The sequence below is a fragment of the Aethalodelphis obliquidens genome, unplaced genomic scaffold (assembly GCF_003676395.1).
Source record: "Aethalodelphis obliquidens isolate GAN/ISIS:26980383/991018 unplaced genomic scaffold, ASM367639v1 scaffold1, whole genome shotgun sequence".
In the NCBI taxonomy this organism is placed as follows: domain Eukaryota; kingdom Metazoa; phylum Chordata; class Mammalia; order Artiodactyla; family Delphinidae; genus Aethalodelphis; species Aethalodelphis obliquidens.
Window position 1 is genome coordinate 1,525,827 of NW_020837945.1, and position 20,225 is coordinate 1,546,051.

The 20,225-nt window shown below is 58.1% G+C and overlaps 1 protein-coding gene across 1 annotated transcript; it reads left to right on the forward strand.

Moving 5' to 3' along the window:
• Positions 1 to 1,239: 1,239 nt before the first annotated feature.
• On the forward strand, positions 1,240 to 18,360 carry PTTG1IP (PTTG1 interacting protein). Its single transcript, XM_027078822.1, has 6 exons — positions 1,240 to 1,410; positions 8,118 to 8,170; positions 9,908 to 10,016; positions 13,850 to 14,024; positions 14,777 to 14,823; positions 16,564 to 18,360. The coding sequence occupies exons 1-6, from the start codon at positions 1,311 to 1,313 to the stop codon at positions 16,608 to 16,610; spliced, it is 531 nt and encodes a 176-aa protein (XP_026934623.1). The 5' UTR covers positions 1,240 to 1,310; the 3' UTR covers positions 16,611 to 18,360.
• Positions 18,361 to 20,225: the final 1,865 nt, after the last annotated feature.

Consider the following 20,225-nt stretch of genomic DNA (forward strand, 5'->3'; position numbering starts at 1 on the left):
ATGGTCAGCAGTGCTGTGAGCTGAGCTGTGCCGCTAAAGCGCACGGAAGCGGAGGTCATGGAGGTAGGAACTGGCAGGGTTGGGATGCCAGCCTCACAGTCCTGATGCGCTGTTTTCCTGGCCCTATGACCTTCCACAGGCACCCTGCTGGGCCCAGTTTTCCACATCTGGCAGCGGGGAAGGATGAGGTCACGTTGTCTTTGGTCCCTGCACATCGCAGAGGCACAAATACACTGCAACCAACTGTGTCCTCCTGGCCGAGAAAAGTCTTTCCACACTGACCCTGGGGGTTGAGGACCAGTTACATTCCAACCAGTTGGGGCCGTCTCAGGGAGAGCAAGTACGGAAGATTTTAAACGCCACACCGCTGAATCCCAGCACACTGAGCGGGAGGGATGCTCTGATCAGCCTGCACCACACCTACCTCGCCGGGGTCAGTAGATTCCGTACTGGACTGCAAAGCCCACTGCCCGGATTTCACCGCAGCCCTCAAGAGTTGAGGTAGGTGTGGGACAGCAGTGGAACACGACCCAGTAAGTGACGTTGGGGCCCTGAATTAGGTCAAAGATGGCAGACACCTCCCCCGTGACGGACGGCCCACCCCTGATCCCAGCACTGCTGCTACCGGGAAGGTGGTCTTATCAGGCTGGTCCAGGAAGCCACAAGCCAGTGACCCCAGGAAGCTTAGGAGAAGTATCCCTGGCTTCCCTATACAATACCCAAAGCCCCACTGTACTTTGGCTATGGAAACACAATCTTAAAAAGAAAGCAACTGGACCCTCGCAGTATATGTTTTTATCATTCCATGACGCTGTCCGGGGCCGGGGTCCAGCAGACCTCCCAGGCGCCGGCCTCCGCCCGCCCGCTCCCTCCCCGCGGCCCGAGCCCCGACTCGGGGGAGGTGACCTCCGGGTCGGAGGTCTTCCGGGCGGGGGTCAGGGCCCCAGCGTGCTGGCTCTGCGAGGCCCGCGGGACCAGGCCAGAAAGCAAGGCCTCCCGTCCACTCGCTGAGCGCTCCTCCACCCCTTTAGGGTCAAGGTCGCGTAGCACCCCTCCCAACCGCGCAAGCGCACTGAGCCTCAGCGGCCCCCGCGGCCCGCCCCCTTCCCGCCGCGCAGGCGCACTGATCCGCGCGCCGGGAGGCGGGACCGCGAGCGGCGCGGGGCGGGCCCCTGTTCCGCACTGGCCCGTCCGCCGCCCCGCCCACCGCCGGAGCGCGGCCCTTCCGGGCGGAGGCGCCTGGCCGGGGTCCGAGGTGCTGCGCGTCCGGCAGACGAGGACGACGACCGACTGGCGGGGTCGCAGCCGCCATGGCGTCCGGCAGGGTCCGCGGGCCGACTCCGCGCTGGGGACTGGCCCTCGGCGGCGCCGCGCTGTTCCTGCTGCTCCTCCCGGCGGCCGCCGCGCAGGGTGAGGGCAGCCGGCGGGCTCGGGGGCGGGGGGGCCGGGGGTGCGGGGCGGGGTCGCGGCGGAGGGGGAGGGCGGGGGGGCGCAGTGTCGGGGTCAAGGGGTGCGGAGGGCCGGGGGTCGCAGCCGCTCTGGGTCGCTGCTCTGGGCCCGCGCGGTCTGCGGCCGGGAGGCCACCCGAGTGTCGGTCCGCAGCCTGGGGCGGCGGGGCTCGGGGACGGCGGTGGGCCGGCCCTTTGTCCTGGCTCAGCATGCGGGGTGGTCCGGGACCGCGGCGTCGGCCTGGCCGAGCGCAGCGGCGCCACGACCCTCGGAAAGAGCCGTCTCGGGTGTGGACTCGGGGTCGAAAGCAGAGCTGGGGAGCTCGCTCGTCCCACAGCGGGTCGGCGGCCGGAGTCCAGGGGCCGGGCCCTTCTGCGGGCGCGGCTGGTGTGTTGGGGGCCCTGCTCGCTTCGAGGAGGCCTGTATGCGGCCCCTACACCCGCCACCGTACGGAGTAGGCCCCTTCGAGGAGCTCCAGGGATAGCGGCCGGTGCTTGGGCTGAGCCCGCCCTGCCGCTGGTTCCTGGGCTCTGCAGGCCCGCGCTGCGTGGGCAGGTGGGCGGCTTTGCTAGGCGATCCCCCCTGTCCTCAGTAACTACCTGTGCCAGGTGCCGGGCCCACGGTGGTGACCGGCAAGTGGAGGCGACGAGTTCCTGGGGGGCCTGACCAGGAAACGGCAGTTGAGAGTCAGGGGGTGGTGGTGAGGGGAGTGCATGACCTAAGGGCCCAGCAGTTCCAGAAGCGCTGGTGCTGGAGGGTGGCTTCTCTCTCCAGGTCTGCAGGCCGCTGGGGATCTTGGGAGCGTTTGATCTGGCTGCTGTGTGTGGCATCCCCGCGTGGTCGCTAGTGTGGGGAATCGAGCCTTGGGCCGGTGGCCTAACCGACCTGGGTCAGCCTGAGGGGCCGGGGGTTTTCTCAGCGCCAGTTAGCTGCGGCTTCGGTACCTTCTGTTTAGCACAGCACAGCACCTTTCCTCTCTGTGACCTCGTGGGGTGTCGGTTCCAGGGCAGGACTACTTGAGTTTTTTCTCATCGCCTTCTAAGCGTACTTGTGTGTACGTTTGTGATACTGTTCGTTAATGCAGAGTCGAGTGACACAGAATAGGGAACTTTCGGCCCAGATGGCTTGTTCAGCACAAGTGTGGTGCGAGTGCTTTTTACCAAACTGGGTGGCTGAGAGCCGAGAGTCCTCAGTCGCCCGAGAACCTCTCCTTGGTGGCCGCCGGGTGTGTATTGTTGAAGTGGGTGTGTCAGGAAGCGCCCCAGGTGTGTTTGACTGCCAGCTTTTCACCCTGCCCTCGCCCTGGACTTAGGGGCAGAGACTCCTGTGGGTTGCGTGAGCACGTCCTGTGACAGCTTGGGAGTGAAACTGGACTGTAATCCTAGTATTTCAGGAGAAAAGTGGCTCTTCTTCTAGCCACACTGAGCCCGGGCTCGCTGTGAGACTTCACCACTTGTCATGCCGTAGGAATGTGACTACGCTATTTAAGAGACTTTGTTTTCCTCGCAAGCATGCTGTGTGTATTAGGAAAACTCACTCTAGAGAAACAGAACCAACAGGATATACATAGCTATAGAGAAAGAGTTATTATGAGGGACTGGATCACGTGACCCAGGGGTGGAGGAGCCCCATGAGCTGCCGTCTGCTTTCCGGGAGAGCTGGCGTGTAGCGCAGGCCACACCTCAAGGCCAGGCAGTGGGGAGCCCGGGGGATACGGCCCAGTCTACGCCTGAAGGCCCAAGGGCAGGGGGAGGTGGACGTCTCAGCTCTCACACAAAGAGCAGACTCCTCCTTCCTTGCCTTTCTGTTCTGTTCGGGCCCTCAATTGGTTAGGTGATGCCCACCCACCTTGGAGAGGGCCAGGTGCTTTCACCCGTCCACCAACTCATGCTCGTCTCTTCTGGAAACACCCTCACGGCCACTACCAGAAAGAGTGTTTTGGGAATTCCTGGCAGTCTAGTGGTTAGGACTCTGCGCTTCCATTGCCGGGGGCTCGGGTTCCATCCCTGGTTGGGGAACTAAGATCCTGCATGCTGCACGGCAAGGCCACAAAAAAGGAAAAGAAAAAAGAAAAAAAAATCTTAAAAAAAGAAGGAAACAAACAAAGTGTTTTACCAGCTCTCTGGGCATCCCTTAGCCCAGCCAGTCTGACAGATAAAATTAACCGTCACAGAGCATCATACGGTCCAAACCCAGCCACGTCTAACGTCTGTCTTTACTGTGCACTTGGGTGGTGGGGAGACGTTAGGAACCGACAAGGTGTTGAAGATCTTCAGAGGGAAGTTCATTGAATTAAAGAAGTTTCATGGGCTTTGGACCCCGCTTTAATTGGGTGTGGGGTCAGACTCCACCCCAGAGTTTCACCTTTACATCTAGAGGGAAGGCAGCCCCTAAAGGGACCTCAGTCTTGTCCTAAACAGAGGGGTCCGGAGGAGCTGGTGGTGGCCGGGGTAGCTGGGGGCGGGGGCTCCTTACAGGGTCTTGCTGCAGAGAACGGGGGCTTCCAGGCAGGTTGCGGGGCATGGGGTGTGTGCACGGGTCCGAGCCTTTGCCCTCTGCCCTCCTCACTCCCCCTTTTCTGCTGAGGCGGTGCGACAGCCAGGACTTTCTGTCTAGGTGAACTTTCTGCCTCGTTTCTCATGTGAAATTGACCGCGCGGGCACTCTGTGCCCTGTCACCGTGCGGCATGGCCATAGTGCCCGGTTCTGGGGCTTTTCCACTGCTGAGGGCGCTGCCGAAGGCAGGCAGCCCTCTGGCCTGTTGTGTTCCACGGTAAATATACTGACTCACTTCCTTGTTTCTTTACAACATCCCTCTTTACACACACTAGTGTGTCCTTTTGTGCTTAAGCAGTTTAGGAAGGAACTCAAATGTATCACGGGTTAGTGTGTCCTGAGAACCTTTTTTGTTTTAACTTAGTTTCCCAAGAGCATGAGACTTAAGGTTCTCTAGTCATTGGTAAGGGGAGTCCAAGCTGAAGAGTCCCGGCCACGGGCCTTCCGAAGTCAGGACAGTGGCGTTCAGCGTTAGGCCTCGGAAACTCAGGCCAGATGTTGACATGGCTCTGGCTTTCAGCACAAAGTTTTCTGTTTCCGGGATGAGATAAGATGCAGTGAGTGACTGCTGACGCCCAGTCTCTGAAGCAGCTGCAAATGGTTAACGTATTTCCCTGTCTTACTACGAAAAACACCCTGGTGTTTTCAAGGGCGAGGAGGGAACTACCTTGTCTCGGCTCTGAACTGACATTGGGAGGGCTGTTGAACCTTGGCGTTGCCGGGAGCAGGAGAAGGGCGAGGCCGTCTCCTTGGCCCTTCCCCTCCCAGGCCTCTCTGTTGACTCATCTGGCCCGTGACCCAGAGACCCCAGGGTGGACCGGTTTATGGTGTGTATCTTGGAGCCGATGTTGGTTAGGTTAGTTCACGCAAGACCAGTTGTCACACAGACTTTTAAATTGGAGAGGCCTGAGAAGAAGTTCCCATGCTTTAGCACCTGCTGCCCGGGGCCTCTCTCACGGTGCTTCAGAAGGACTCGAGAGTGGGTGTGGTAGGCGCCGTGCAGTCCCCGCCATACCTCCTTGCCCTACCTCCTTGCCCGGCGCTTTAGAGAAACAGTTGAAGGAGTAAATGGTCCAGTGAACTCCTGAGTCCTTTCTGCTCTTCCAGCCTTCGCCATATTTGCTTTGCTGCTCCTTGTCTGTGTCTGCGTGCTTCTGTTTCTTTTGGCCGTGCCTGGCGGCCTGTGGGATCTTCCTTCCCTGACCAGGGATTGAACCCGGGCCACTGCAGTGAAAGCGCTGAGTCTTAACCAGTGGACCACCAGGGAAGTCGCTGCCTGTTACTCTTGTCACCAAACCGTTTGAGAGCAAGTTGTGATGTGGCCATTTACCCTAAATTCACCGGGGTGCATCTCCTAAGAAGGGCATAGCCGGAGCGTGACGGTCACGTCTGCACAGTGACCATTGGTACGACCCCGGACCCTTGAGTTAACACACGCCTGTGCACACAGATCACCAGTTACCTCAGGAGCGTCCTGGGTCCTCTGACGGCGGCTGGCGTGTTGCCTTTGGGCGTCATGTCTCTCAGCCTCTGCTCCCCTGGAGTAGCCCCTCAGCCTGTCCTGTGCTCAGAGGCCCTCTGTGGTCCTGCCTGGTTTCCTCTGATTTGATTCAGGTGCATCTCGGGGGGACCCAGCCACTGGGTGACTGTCCTTCCGGCACCCCTCAGAGGCACCTGCTGTCACTTGTGCCGTTCTTGTCACAGGTTGTTCTGGTGATATCTCCGATCATTTTTCAGGTGCCATTTTCTATTCACAGGTATAATTAAGCCGGGGTGGGGGGTGCTCTGACAGCGTACGTAACATCTTGTCCCTCCGCAAACGGCGCAGTGGTCTTGGTGTCCCTGTTTACTGGGACGGAGACTCTTGCCTAGCTGTCCTTCCCTGTGTTTATTCTGTGTCCGTGTGAAATCGTGGGCGTTCAGGAGGTGAGAGTCCATTACTGTCATTCACTCTGACGTTAAGTTGTGCCACTTTGGCAAGGAGGACCCCCTCCACGCTGGCTTCTGGGTCCTTGTGCCACTTTCTGGCTTTGCAAGCTGTCCAAGGCCGGTGTTGTCCTTTCTCTGCCCCGGTTGTGGCGTTATTGTTCTGCCCGTTTCCTTTTAGTGGGGACAGTGGCTGGAGACCAAAGACCTGGCAACATGTGTGCCGTCCTCTCTCAGCCCCTTGGTGGACAGAACTGCGAATCCGGCTTGTGAGTGAGGCCGTTCCCTCCTGCTGGTCCACAGGGCCCCGGGGCCCCTCTCGGCAGTCCTCTGAGAATGGAGGTATTTCAGGGGCTGCTTCTGGCTCCAGCTTCCTGGGGCTGAGGGAGTAAAGCAGTTGAGGGTCGGCTGAACGCGAACCCAGCAGCAGGCCGCTGGAGGCTCTGCGGAGGGTGCTGCTTCATGGCGACTGCGCAGAACGGCGTGTTGTCACAGAAGGGGCTTTCGTTTCAGATAAAAGAGGATTTTGGTTTTTAAGAATGGAGCGTGGAAGGCTGTTGAATAGACGAACTCTCCAGCTATTTCACAGCAGCAGTTACTGCGTGAGTCCTGCTTAGCAAACGACTTAAAGCTAAAGCTCTTTGCCCTGCATTTTATTAGGAAAACCTTGGAAAGTAGAGGGAAGTTGGGAGACCTGGGCAGTGAGCGGCCCTCCGCCCACCACCAGGTCTGTCGCGTTTTGAAGTTACAGCCGCGCACGCCCCCACCTCCTCCCCGTGCACCTCATCACTAAGAGCTCAGCGTTCACCTCCTTCTTTTGAGATCAAGTTTACATACAGTGAAGTGCAGGAATCCTACGTGTGCCATCCAGTGAGTTACACCTGTGAGACCCTGACCTCCTGCAAGCCTCAGAACAGGCCTCTCCAGGAGCTTGGGGCCCCAGCCAACCCATCCTTCCCCCCCACCCGGCCCCCGAAGAGGAGTCTCACCCGTCCCCGAGCCCTGCGCTGCGGGCCTTTGCGGGAGGCTTCCCCCAACGCACGTGATTTGTAGAGTCATCGTGTGTGACGTAGACTTCTTTTTAGGGCTGAAGAGTGTCCCACTGTAGGACTGGACCAGTTTAGTTTCCCTGTCCATCCTCCAACGACCTCTGTCCCCTTGCCCCTTGGGTACAGCGTGTTAGGAGGAGGTGGTCCCGGGGAGGGTCAGGTCCTCCATCCAGGCAGGAGGAGCAGGCTGCGCAGAGGCCCTGGCCAGGGAGCCACCTGGAAGCTCTCAGGACCAGTGGGGAGGCTGAGGGGCATGCGGGGCGCCTGGACATCTGGGCCATTTTCAGCTCTCAGCTGTTCTATACATAAAGTTGCCATCAGCCCCCTGTGCATGTCTCCCTGTGCATGTGTCCCTGTGCACGTGTGTTCTGGTTTGTCTTGGGTACGAGACTGAGAGTGGAATTGCCAAGTCTCGGAGGAGCACGTGTTTGTTTTTGAGCCGCTGAGCCCGCCCGCCCCGTCCTCACCACCATTAGCATTGTCAGTCTTTGTAATGCAGCCGTTCTGGTGGGTGTGAAGTGGGGCCTGACTGCGATTCTCACGTGCCTTTCCTGGTGGCTGATGGGATGTGCTCAGGCCTCTTCCAAGTGTGTGCGTGTCTTGAGGGGCAGCGTGGGGTGAAGAACGGCTGCTTGATGGTGGACTGGAATCCTTTATTCGTACACCACCTCTTCGCTTCTGCTTAGCTTGCGTTCCAGAGCTGTCAGCTGCTCGGGGTTTGAGCCCTTCCCGTAGCACCTGTGCGGTGAAGAGTGCCTGGGGGTGCAGGGGGTGCTCCGCAGGGTTGGGACCGGCGAGGGGGCCATGGCCTGGCTTGAGTCTGGCCTGGCATCGCTGTGGCCTCTGGTTCCAGGGTGTCTGCTGACTAGACAGTCAGTGGTGTGTGACCATGCAGGTGAGACGCAGGCGCTGGCCTTGCTGGGCGGCGCCGTCTTCTCTCCCAGGAGACCCCTGGGGTCAGGACCACACGTGTGCTGCTTGTGTGTCCTCCCAGGGCCCTGCCTGTAGAGGCCCGGTCTGCGTGCCTGAAGGCTTGGCGCGGGAGGGGCCGCCTGTTCCGGGCTCTGAGCGTCACTTGCCCACCCTCCCCGCGTGGACACCGCAGGATTCTCAGTGATGTGTGTTCTTTGCCCTGCAGGTTGTTCTCAGAACACAAACAGAACCTGTGAAGAGTGCCTGAAGAATGTCTCTGTAAGTAGCACAGGGTCAGCATGTGACCCAGAAGCAGACCCCATGCCTCTGGCTCCAGGGCTGCTTGTGTGTGTTCCGGGTTCTGTGGTCTGGGGTTTGTGGAGGTATTTTTCATGACGGCTCTTAGCAGCCTTTCTCAGGCATATTAAAGCGTCTGGTGAAAGCTGCACATGCCACTTGAGTGCTGTTCACGTGCTCCTTCCGCTCCTGAAATAAAGCACGTACGTTTCACACAGCCCGGAACTTGTGTGAGCCCCTGGTGCCCGCAGGCCTGAGCAGAGGTGTCCGGCAGCAGGGTGGGGGCCAGGGAGGCGGGAGCACGTTTAGCCCCTCGTCTGCGACTGTTGACCTGTGCCCAGGGCTTTCCCACGGGGCTCACTCCACCTTGGAGGCCTCTTGTCTTACAGACGGACCCTGAGATGCAGCAGGTGTGCTCGGAGCCCTCCCGGCCCCCGCCGGGCTCTCGCAGTGCTGAGGGGGCCTCGAGCTGGAGTGCCCGTGCTCGCCCTCCTTGTGTGGGGTTGGGGGGTGCCCAGACCACAGCGGGGTGCACACCTCCTCTGAAAGCCTGACCCCCGCTCTGAACCCAGACAGGTGAGGTCAGAAGTGCAGATGAAAGCCAGGGCAGACCCCGCTGTGTGCGAATCCTTAATGCACACGGGCTTCCGGAAGGATCTGCCGGCACCCCTGCGTTGTTCACCACGTGCGTGTACCTCATTAATCTAAAAAACGAGTGACAAACAGCCACGACACCAGCACAAAGAGAACTTATCCTCCCAGTGAGCTCACATGGCGTTCGGTGAAACTGTCACGTAAAAATGGAAAATTAGGTGTTTAAAACTTGAGCTGTTTGAAAATGGTGGATTTCCCAGAAGTCGTTAAGCCAGGAAAGAACCGCTGAAACGGAAGTTATTCTGAAACGGCCGAAATGAAGAGGGCCTCCCTGCTGTCTGTCATTTTGAGCACAAGACACCAAAGTGGACACTGTGTCAGTGGCCCTGGGACCCCAGGTTTCACTAAAACATTTCTCTGTAACAGATTTTCACCCTAACTTGGGACCAAAACATACCATGACTTTCCATCCTGTTAAAACTTCAAAGAAAAAAAACGTAGTAAAATCTTTACCTTCAAGCTTGAAAATATCCCGAACGTCCTGACCTGGGCGGGTTGTTAGGTTGACCCAAACCTCACATCTGTGCCAGTGCCTGCCCGGCTCTGGGCCCCTCGGCTGGTGTGCTGGCCAGGTCTCTGCCGTGCATTCCAGGGACTCGGGCACACCTGCCAGGTTTTCTCCAGCTCTGCGGTTCTGGACGGATGCCCTTGTGCTCTAGTAGAATCATCTTTAAGACAGCCAGCAATAAGACAGACCGCTTGGTTCAGTCCTAGAGATCAAATTAGCATCTTTACAGGGTGATAACCGTGGGCGGACACCACTCCAGCCATGCCTGGCTCGGTCCCTCCTGCAGGCGGCTGACGCCTGGATGCTCTGGGTGTTAGAAGGGAGGGCAGCATCCGGGCGAGGGGAGCAGGCCATGCAGAGGCCCCGGGCGGGGACCAGCAAGGAGGCCGCGAGGCCGGCAGGGCGCCTGGTGGAAGGGGCTTGAGTGAGGAGGGCCTTGGTGGGTTGGCGGCGTTGAGCCAGTGTTGGGAAGGGGGCCGAGGGGGGACAGCAGTGTGGCCGGCGGGGCTGGCCCTTCAGCATTTACGCGTCTGATGCCCTGTCATTGCCTCTTGCAGTGTCTTTGGTGCAACACTGACAAGGCGTGCTTGGACTACCCGGTGACCAAAATCCTGCCGCCCAGCTCTCTCTGCAAGCTGAGCTCTGCGCGCTGGGGCGTGTGCTGGGGTAAGGCACTGTTCTCATTGGCTTCTTGCAAAACCAGTGCCGTTTTGAAAATTCTGGTTGTGCTCAGTTAATGTAAGCTGCCAGGAGTGGGGAGGTGGGGGAGGCCGGTGAGAGCGGTGGCATCTGGGAAAGTGGCCGGTCCGGGTCTGGAGGCTGCCCTGAAGGCCACGGCCTTGGCTCTGTTCTGCAGGCATCTCCCCACGTCCCGGGGCCATGCGGGTGGCGTGTCAGCACCTGTCTCAGTGTCGTACCCTAACCCATACCCTAACACATACCCTAACCCTAATCCGTTGTCGTACCCTAACCTGCACCCTAAACCGTACCCATTCCCTAACCCTAACCCTAACCCTTACCGGAAGCCTTACCCTAACCTGTACCCTAATCCTAACCCGTACACTAACGCTAACCCGTACCCTAACACGTACGCTAACCCTAAACTGTTGTCGTACCATAACCTGTACCCTAAACCGTGCCCGTTCCCTAACCCTAACTCTAACCCTAACCCTAACCCTAACCCTAACCCTGCTCTTTCTCCAAGGGAAGTGATCCCTAGGTGAGACCCAGGTTGTTTCCTAGGTGGCCTTTTAGGTTGGTTTGTGGTGTGTATTGCCACGTGGAGCTCATTTTTATGAGTTGGGCTTATTAATCCTTTCCTTTATGGCTTCTGGTTTGGGGCCATCGGGAGGCCCCCTGGCTACAGGTCATAGGAGCCAGTGCTCTTGCAGAGAATTGTGATGATCTGTTTTATCTGTCTTTTTTCTAATTGATTTCCATCTCAGAATCTGTCAGCCTCCATCTGAAACGACTCACTTCTGATTTCACCAGCTGAAACCCAGGGAACCCAGAAGTTTGTGTCTGTGGGAGTGTGTGTGTATGGGTGCGTGTACATGTGCAGGCACACCCGTCACGTCCTCCCAGCTGGCCGTTCCCTCTATTGCCCTCACTCCAGAAAGGCTCCTTGGGCCACACGGCCGTCTGCTTCCATGTTGGCGGCCGCCTCCTCCGTGGAACCTTCCCTCCCCATCTGTTCCGCAGAGATGGCTCCCGCACCAGGGAACCAACCATCAGCATCTGGGACCTTAACTGTTAAAATGCTTTTAAACTGAAGCATGACTCTAACACAGTGCACACGTGAGCCCTCGCTCCCTCTCTCCGGGCCCTGGACTCCAGAGGACACGCACACGTACACACGTGCAAGTACAGACACATGCGTGCACGCATGCGTGTACGCTTGTGCATATACAAATGCCTGCGTACTCAGCGAATTTTCACGTGGGTCTGCAGGTTATCGCCACTCAGCAAAACACACAGACCACGTCCAGCGCTCGCCTATCCCTCAGGACACCGTGGGCGACCGCTGCGGTGCACTGGTGGACACCGGGCTGTGTGCGGGCTGCCGTGTGCTCCCGCGTGGGCTGGACACAGACACCCACCGCCCTGGGCGTGCGCTCAGGGGCACACTGCTGACTGGCACCCCTTTCACGTCTAGCCTTAGTCGGTGGGCCACACGGTTCTCAAGCGTGGCTGCCCCCGTTGATGCCGCTCCAGGCAGCATCAGGGCACACGGGCTCTCGGGGGGTGAGCAGGGGCGCTGGGGGCAGACTTTGTAGTAACAGGAGGGTGCGGTACCCCGGCTCCTGAGAGAAGGTGCGCTGGCCTCGTCGGGTTTATTCCTCGGGCCTGCAGGGAGCTGGGGCCTCGTCCCCGGGAGCCGAGTGGGTGGGGCCTTGTGGTCCACCCCGTCGGGGCAGCACCTCACACTACCTCAGCCCTGTGCCACAGGTGCTTTTATTCTTACAAGTAACTGTAGAATCATCTTAACCAGTTCTAGGCAAAATTGGGGTTGTGATTGTAACGACCTTAAATATATGCGTTCAGGGGACTTCCATGGTGGTTCAGTGGTTAAGACTCTGCACTTCTACTGCGGGGGACCTGGGTTCAGTCCCTGGTCGGGGAACTAAGATCCCACATGCTGCACAGCTCAGCCAAAAAACAAACAAAAACACACACACGTTCAGGTGGAGAACAGCAAGGTCTTTACCGTCTGAACCCCCGTCTGGGAACAGGTTCTCTCTCTGTTCAGGTCTAGTACGTCCTAGAGTAGATTTCTCGGAAGTAAGCCCATAGTTCAGCTTCCCATCGTGGTGGAATTTCTGTTCTGTTTTATAACTGGGTTTAGCTGCTAATCAGAAAAGCTCTTGTGGAGGCAGGTGTATTTTAGAGCCAGCTGTCTGACTGGTCTCATGGGTTTTTGTTTTTTCTTGGTTTCTTTTAAATTTTATTTTATTTATTTATTTTGGTGGCACTGGGTCTTAGTTGTGGCAGGCAGGCTCCTTAGTGGCGGCTCACTGGCTCCTTAGTTGTGGCTCGCAGGCTCCAGAGTTGTGGCATGCAGACTCTTAGCTGCAGCATGTGGGATCTAGTTTCCTGACCAGGAATCAAAATCACATCCCCTGCATTGGGAGGCGGATTCTCAACCACTGTGCCACCAGGAAAGCCCCTCGTCGGTTTTTAAAGTTGATTGTTCTCGGGGCTTCCCGGGTGGCACAGTGGTTGAGAATCCACTTGCCAACATAGGGGACACGGGTTCAATCCCTGGTCCGGCAAGATCCCACATGCAGCGGAGCAACTAATCCTGTGCACCACAACTACTGAGCCTGTGCACCACAACTACTGAAGCCCATGCGCCTAGATCCCATGCTCCACAGTAAAGAGAAGCCACCACAATGAGAAGCCCGCACACCACAATGAAGAGTAGCCCCTGCTCGCCGCAAGTAGAGAAAGTCCACGTGAAGCGACGAAGACCCAACGCAGCCAAAAATAAATAAATAAAATAAATAAATTGATTTTAAAAAGTAAATAAAAATAAAGTTGATTGTTCTCGAGTTCTCTAGTCAAAAAGTTACGCCACCTGCTTGTGGCGGTCTCCTGTTACTACTGTATCTTGCAATTCTCGCACTTCCAGAACAGGTCAGAGGAGGAAAAACCACATGGTTCAAAGCTCAGAAGGCAGAGCGGGTGCTGTCACACTGGCAGCCTGAGGGGGGCTGGGGGCACCGGGGCACTGGTGTCTCCCTCCCCGACCCGAGGAAGAGCTCTCACCTTCCAGACCCCAGCCCACCCCACCTCCCCCCAACCAAGAGACCAGTGGCACCCGAGCTTACGAGCTCTGAGCTCTGTGCGGCAGGAGGCCGTCCTGTGATGGTCGCACCGCTGTCCAGGGCGGGGCGGGGTGGTGCTAACTGGAAGGTGTCAGCCTGTCCTGTGATAGGCTCTGGCTTGAATGGAGTGGAAAAGTACCGACTGACTGGTTTTAATTTGTAAATCCTCAAGAGAAGTTGGAAAGAATTGCAACTTGTTCTGAGTGCGTTTGGTCTGGACAGGAAATCACAGTCACCGTTCTCCAGCCCCTGGGCGTTGGCCGGGGCCGCAGCTCCGGCTGGTGCCCTGCCCGGCGGGCAGGCGTGTGTCCTGTTGGCAGCAGATGGGAGGCTCTGGTCTTTGATTTAGATAATCACGGAAGCCGGTCGGGCTTAGCGTCTGATTGCGTGAGATTGAGTTTCAAGTGTTGTAGCAGCTGAGTGCACTGCGGAGCTTCTCTTTCTTCCTGGTTTTGTTAACTTTTCTCAGGTTGGAAACAGCCTTTCAGCATCAGGTGATGAGAAAAGCTACCTGTTGCTTCAGGTTGATGGAAATGGTGACTAAGTCACAGAAGCAGGCTGGAGGAAGGCGGGGGCGTCGTCGTCCGTCCGTTGCCCCGCCCCCCCCCCCGCCTGCCGAGGAGGAGGCGTGGCCGTGAGCGGGGCCCTGACTGTGCGCCTTTGCATTGGCAGTGAACTTCGAGGCCCTGATCATTGCCCTGTCGGTGCTTGGGGGCGCCCTGCTCCTGGGCGTCGCCTGCTGCTGCTGCTTCTGCTGCTGCGGGAGGAGGCGGAGCCGGCGGCCGGACAAGAGCGAGGAGAGGGCTGCTCGGGAGCGAGAGGAGCGCCGGGTCCGCCAGGAGGAGCGGTGAGGCCCCGCGCCCCGGGGGCCGTTACTCGGTCCCAGCTTTCTCCACGTGGGAAAGTCAGGACCGTGTCGGGCGTCCGAGGGGGCTTCTCGGTGGTGGCGTGGAGGGTGGGAAGCCGCGTGACAGGGACCTGGCCGGTGGCCACCAGCTGGGACTTTGGGGCAGGGCCGGCGAGGCCTCTGGAGGCCCGTCTGGTTCTGAGCCCACGGGGGCTCAGCAGGAGGAAGGCTTCTGCCTGGGGTCTCCTGTCTGTCCGAGGCATGTGCGCAGGGGGGCTGGGGGCTTGTCAGCCCGCAGCGGCCGGGCCGAGGCTCCTGCGAGCTCCTAACCATCCTCAGAACCAAGCGTAAGGTCTTTGCTGATTGGCTTGTTTTCATACGGAAAAAATGTCTTCAGTCACAGTACGGGGTGTTGGAATTGCTTTCCTTGAAATGAAGGGGTCCGTGCTCAGCACCCTGCCTGTCCCGGTGGGAGCGTGGCTGTGGCCACATCAGAGCCGCCACCACCTGGCTCTGGCTCCCAGAGGCCACAATGGAGTGAAAGGCACAGCTGTTGGCATTACACTGTGGGGACTTCCCTGGCGGTCCAGTGGTTAGAGCTCTGCGCTTCCACTGCAGGGGCCCCGGCTTTGATCCCTGGTCGGGGAGCTAAGATCCCACAAGCCGTGCAGACACACACACACACACACACGCGCGCACACACGAAATGTACACTGTAATTTGCTGCTGAAAGGGATTTCTGTGTTTTCTAGGAGAGCAGAGATGAAGTCGAGACATGATGAGATCAGGAAGAAATACGGTGAGAATCGCCTGGCTCTGCATTTCCGTCGGCAGGAGCTGGCCTGGCCGTCTGGGCTGCGCCCAGCGCCCAGCGGGCTCTGCTATAGGGTGTGGGCTGCACTGGGAGCAGTGCCCGTAAGACGAGGCCCGCAAGTGCTCTGCCTCTGCCGGCCTTCCTGGCACCTGCTTGCTGGTGAAGTGCTGTCGCCCTTTGCCGCCTTGTGGACTTGTTTGCCCTGCGGTGGGGTGAGTCCCTTACCTGCGGGGCTTTGCCCGCCTTCTCCCTTGTGCTGGAGTTGCTCCTGGCCCGCCTCCTGACCGAGTCAGCAGTAGCCACACTGAGGCCTTGGACCGCTTGTTTCCCGGGAGCTGTGTCCAGGCTCTGTTCTGGGCTTTTGTTTGGTGAGGTGTTCAGTGGGGGACTATGTTTCCGGTGTTTGGCAGCACTGAACCTGCTTCTGTGTTTAGCTGGCTCTGTACTGATTTTCAAACCACCGATATCACTGGTGTTTTCTGCTCCCTGGCACTTGGTTTCCGACGAAATTTGGAAATCATGGAAAGCTTTTTGAAATCTGATTTTAACATTAATGTAAATAAAAGACGAGATGGTTGTGTGCTCGTGTGCGTGTACACACACACACACACACACACAACGTAGCACAGGTCGTGATGGGATCCTGGACCTTTGCTCTGCTCGGCCTGCACGAGGCCTTTTCTGGAACAGTCACGGATTCCCTGTGTTCCTGTCTTGGAGCTGGTCAGTTGCCCTTTAATTGCACTGATAGAATTCTCTTGTGCCCTTTGTGTAAAGCCCTTTGAGTGGCCTGGACTTTGGAAGGAAGCCTCAGCTGTGGGGAACCTTCGAGCTGCTGGTGGGAGGGGGAGGGAGGTGCTTGGCCCTATGAACACCAAATGCACCGCAGACGAACCCGTCTCTTGACGTTAGAAGGCCTTTGGTTTCTTTATCACAAAGCAGTTTCTGTGTGTTTTCCCTCTAAACTAGAAGTAGAGCCGGAGCTGGGCCTTAACAAGACTGCTAGTATTCGGTATTTGGCACACGATAGCTTTTTACCCAAAACCAGCTGTGCGCTCCGCCCCCCCCCCCCGCTGAGCGCTTCCCCCCCCCCGGCCGGGCCCCCCCCGTTCCTCTGACAGAAGGGCGTTCTCCCCCACCCTTAGCTTTCCCCCACTGTCCCCCACCCCCCAAACCCTGCGGTAAGTAGATTTGTTGCAGTGGCTCCGGAGAGTTGCGTGTGCAGCCCAGGTGTGTAAAGAGGGGGAGGGCGCGTTTCCACGATGCAGAGAGAAAACGCCGAGTCTCTGGGCGCTTAGCTCCTTCGCAGGTAGACTGACGGTCACCTTCTGTGTGTGGCCTTAATTCTGAAAATTAATCAGCATTTATAAGAATATCTAAAGTAAGGTGGTTTTGTTTTCTTCTGTATAATTTAGTCAACCACTGAGGGAAGAAACGGTGGCTTTAAATTTCTTATTTCCCTTTGAGAGAATCAGCAAACAAGTCTATTTCTTAGGATCTGTGTTTCTTAGAAATACTGTTTCCAATAAATTCCACTTCAGTTTTAAAGTCACCTGTGGTGTGACGTTCACGAAAAGGTGAAGGGTAGTGTTTGAACCTGCCTATTAGCATACCCAGCTTCCTTTTGGCCGCAGTAAATCTTCATATAAGACACCATGTGCTGCTTTCTGACCCTCGTTTCCTGTTGGCTGAGTGCATTTCTAATCAGGCCCGTTTTGTTTTCAGGTTTGTTTAGAGAAGAAAACCCATATGCTAGATTCGAGAACAACTGAGACGCACTTCGTGGCACGGCAAGCGGTCTCCACGCCTTTCCTCGGGCTGTGGGTCAGCAGGGACCCGCTGCCCCATCCGCCTCTGACCCTGGGGAGGGAAGCTGCCCTCCAGGCCCAGGCCTGGGAGCTTCTGTTCCCTCTTCTCTGATTTCTGTATTTAGTCACTTGAGACATTATGACTGTCAGGGCTTTTCTGTTGTTCATTTGGGGAGGAAACTGCACATCCCTGGCCTCTGCTCCGTCTGCGAGCCAGTGCAGACCATCTCCCTGCATCCGGGCCCGCGCAGCTCCACGCGCAGGAAGTGGGGCGTCTGCAGTCCGTCTTGGGGCCACCCCCCAGCCCCTGTCATTTCCCCAGAAAAGCACAGACGACTTGCCGTTGACATCAGGGTACAGGACGCAGTTGGACGAGGGTTTGCTTTCTGACCTTGACTATACCGAATAGCACTGAGTGGTAGTTAAACTCACCTTATGTCTTTTTTTCTTTTTTTAAGAATTCTTGGATTTTATTCTCCCACCTAAAAGGTTCCACCAAAAAGCTTTACTGTCAAAGTTCAGGCCACTTATGGGATGACTTTTTAGTGTGTCTCTTTACTGGAACATCAAGATATTTTTCCAGTAAAAGTTCGAATTATAAAACCTCTCTGAAGGGCAGTAGTCGGTCAGGTGCTGGTGTGTGGCTGGCAGGGGGGAGTGTCTAAGAGGCTCCGCCTGCCGTTCCCGCCCCGCTGACCACAGGCCTCAGGCCCCAGGGGCAGAGTCTCCTGAATCAGACCTGCCCTGCCATCTGCGACGGTCACCTAGGGCTCTTGGGTGACCACAGGTCCGCCCCCGGCGAGCAGGGGCCTGCACTGGCCAGGCTCCGCGGGGCCGCTGATGGAATCTCCGCGCACGACAGACGCTGGTGGCTGTCCTGCTTGGCCGACAACCTGAGCTCCGGCCTCTGCTCCTTTGTCTCGGCCGTGTTCTGGGAACTTCCTTCCATGGCCACACGTGGTGGTTCCTTTTCTTCCAGATCAAGACGCGTGACTGCAGTAAATGGTCTGAGCGCTTCCTGGCAGGGACAGCAGACCGTGGAGTCACCGTGAACAGCCTTTCTTAAATCTGAAAATAGTCCTAGTTGCCAAATTGCTTTGAATGTGAAAACCATTGAGCTTTGGGGAGGCGGGTGAACAAGCACGTCAAGTGGGTGAGTTCACGCGGACCCAGTGATCAAAGGACGTGTCATCAAACGGTTGCACGTGCCTTGTTAGCTACACAGATCTGTTTGAGTTAACAGTCCTACCTTTAAGTTTCACAAACAACCTTTAACAAACTCTTTAGTCTTATTTCTCTGGTTTCTTGGGCATTTGATAGCAATGAAAGTATTATGAAACATTCCTAAGTATTTTATAACAGTTTGCAAATTTTTACTTTCTACTGTTTGTTCATAAAAGAAACTTTGTGATAGACTTCAGTGAACTTTGTATTAACACGGTAGCTCGTGTGGATGTAAAGTCACTCTCTGGACCTGAGGCTGCCGAGCTGAAAGCGGAGCCGGGTTGTGAGTGCGAGTCTGCGAGGCGTTAGAGCGGGCGCCGTCCTCCCACACGGCGCGGAGCCCGCCCGGGAGCGACACTGTAGTCACGAGCTTCTGAAATGGTACTAAGAGCAGCCAGAAACCGTAACCGCACGGAGACCGTAAGCCTGAGTGCCTTACTCTTTAACCAGTTTCCAATCAGCAGATTAATACACGCTTTTGTTGACAATGCTTTGCGTTCCTTGTGTGTCATTTCTGGGCGGTGTGGACGTGACTGCTTGGGGAGTGAGGACCGCGGGACTGTCTGGGTAAAGATGGGCTTCTGCACCCATCGGTGTGAATGAGCAGCCCCCCTCCTAGCACCCCTGCAGCGCTGGGACCAGGTACAGAGAGCTCCAGGGGAAGCAGCTGTACCTGTGAGCTCGGAGTCCCTGGCTCTCCTGTTTGAAGCAAGCGACCAGCAGCGGGCATCTCCCCCCCTAAGGCCCAGGGGTGTTTTGAGCCCGAGCCACCCGTCTCCTCGCGGGGCCCTTCTCTGCGCCAGACTGCAGTGTTCTGGTTGGCTTGGCCTCACTGTGCACTGGGCACGGGAGCTTGCCTTCAGTGACAGGGCTGCTGACGGTGACTGGAAGGGGGCGGCGGGCACTGCGGGCCCCTCTGGCCGCCCTGGGAGGAGGTGCAACGATCCACGCCCGGGACCGAGCGGCTCAAAGCCCCACCCCAGGACCCGGCTTCTAGGGAAGGGAAACCGTGGTGGGAGCGAGGCTGGGTGGCTGCCTGGGGGAGCCGGCCCCTTTCCCAGGAGGGTCCGGGCGCCCCGTACCCGAGGGACGGAGAGGTTGTGCCAGCCCGTGAGGAGCCTGCCTGCTCGGCGACTCTGACCCCGTGGTCCTGGGTTCCAGAGCGTGGTGGCCAAGGGTCCGGCCTCAGAGCCGGGCCAGCTCCCTCCCCTCCCCCTGCTCAGGCTACCCCAGGCCCTGGTGACCCCGACTCCACGTTCCCGCCCCTCTCCCCTCCCCGAGGGGGGCACCAGGGTCATGTGTCCTGAGCTGGGGCCGCTTCCTCCCCCACCCTGGCCCACGCCGGTCCTAGTTGAGCATCTGGGCTGCACCAGGCCCACCTCCTCCAGGGATGTCGGAGTGCGCTGCGGGTGACCGCACCAGAAGGTCGCCCGGCCGAGGTCAGCATGGAGGCGCTCTGCTCTCCCAGCCTGCGCAGGCACCCGCCGGCTGGCGACCTCGGCCGGCGGGGTCGGGAGAAGAAAGCAAAGCCTGGGTGCCAGGATCTGCGACCCCAGGGCCCTGGCTGTGACCCCCAGCCGCTCTTCAGGACCCGTGCTCTGTAACAGCCACAGAGGGGGTTCAGTGGGCCGTGGGGTATCTGCTCAGGTCACCATGACAAGCACCGCAGACTCGGGGCTTAAACAACAGACATGTATCGACCGTCTCACAGTTTGGAGGCTGGGAGTCCAAGGCCCAGGGGTCGCAGGGCTGTCCCTCCCGAGGCCTCTCTCCTGGGCATGTGGACAGTCGTCCCCTCCCCGTGTTCCCGCGTGCTCATCCCGTGTGTGTCTGTGTCCTCGTCTCTCCTCGTAAGGACCCGGTCAGGTTGGATTAGGACCCACCCAGCGACCTCGTGTTAACTTCAGTAACTCATTAAAGGTCCTCTCTCCAGATTCTGCACATTCTGAGGTGCTGGGACTAGGGCCCTGGCTTGTGAACTTGGGGGGACACAGTCCAGCTAGTCACAGGCCGGAAGCCTTGCGATTGAGCTTCGGGGGTCCCTGACCTGCAGCACTCCCTCTGGGGATGTGGCGCCTCTGGGCCACCTCCCGCAGCAGGGGGTGGGGCTCCGCGGGCTTCCACGGGGCCTTTCTACGGCATGGCCTCCGCTCCGGCCCCGAGCACAAGTGGGGAGACTCCATAGGGCGCTAAGTGTGCGTGTCCCCGCTACGCGTTCTGGGCCTCTGGTTCCCACGGGCCCCCGGTGAGCTAGACTCGGGGTGAGACCCATTCTCATCCGGCCTCCACAAGCCCACTCTGGCCAGTGGACCTCAGTGGCTGACCGGGCCTCTTCAAAGCTGGTGTGTAGTAACC

Coding starts and splice junctions, on each gene's coding strand:
- PTTG1IP (XM_027078822.1), top strand. CDS start 1,311: ATGGCGTCCGGCAGGGTCCGCGGGCCGACTCCGCGCTGGGGACTGGCC. Junction 8,171..9,907: donor AGTGCCTGAAGAATGTCTCT/GTAAGTAGCACA, acceptor TGCCTCTTGCAG/TGTCTTTGGTGCAACACTGA. Junction 14,824..16,563: donor TGAGATCAGGAAGAAATACG/GTGAGAATCGCC, acceptor TTTTGTTTTCAG/GTTTGTTTAGAGAAGAAAAC.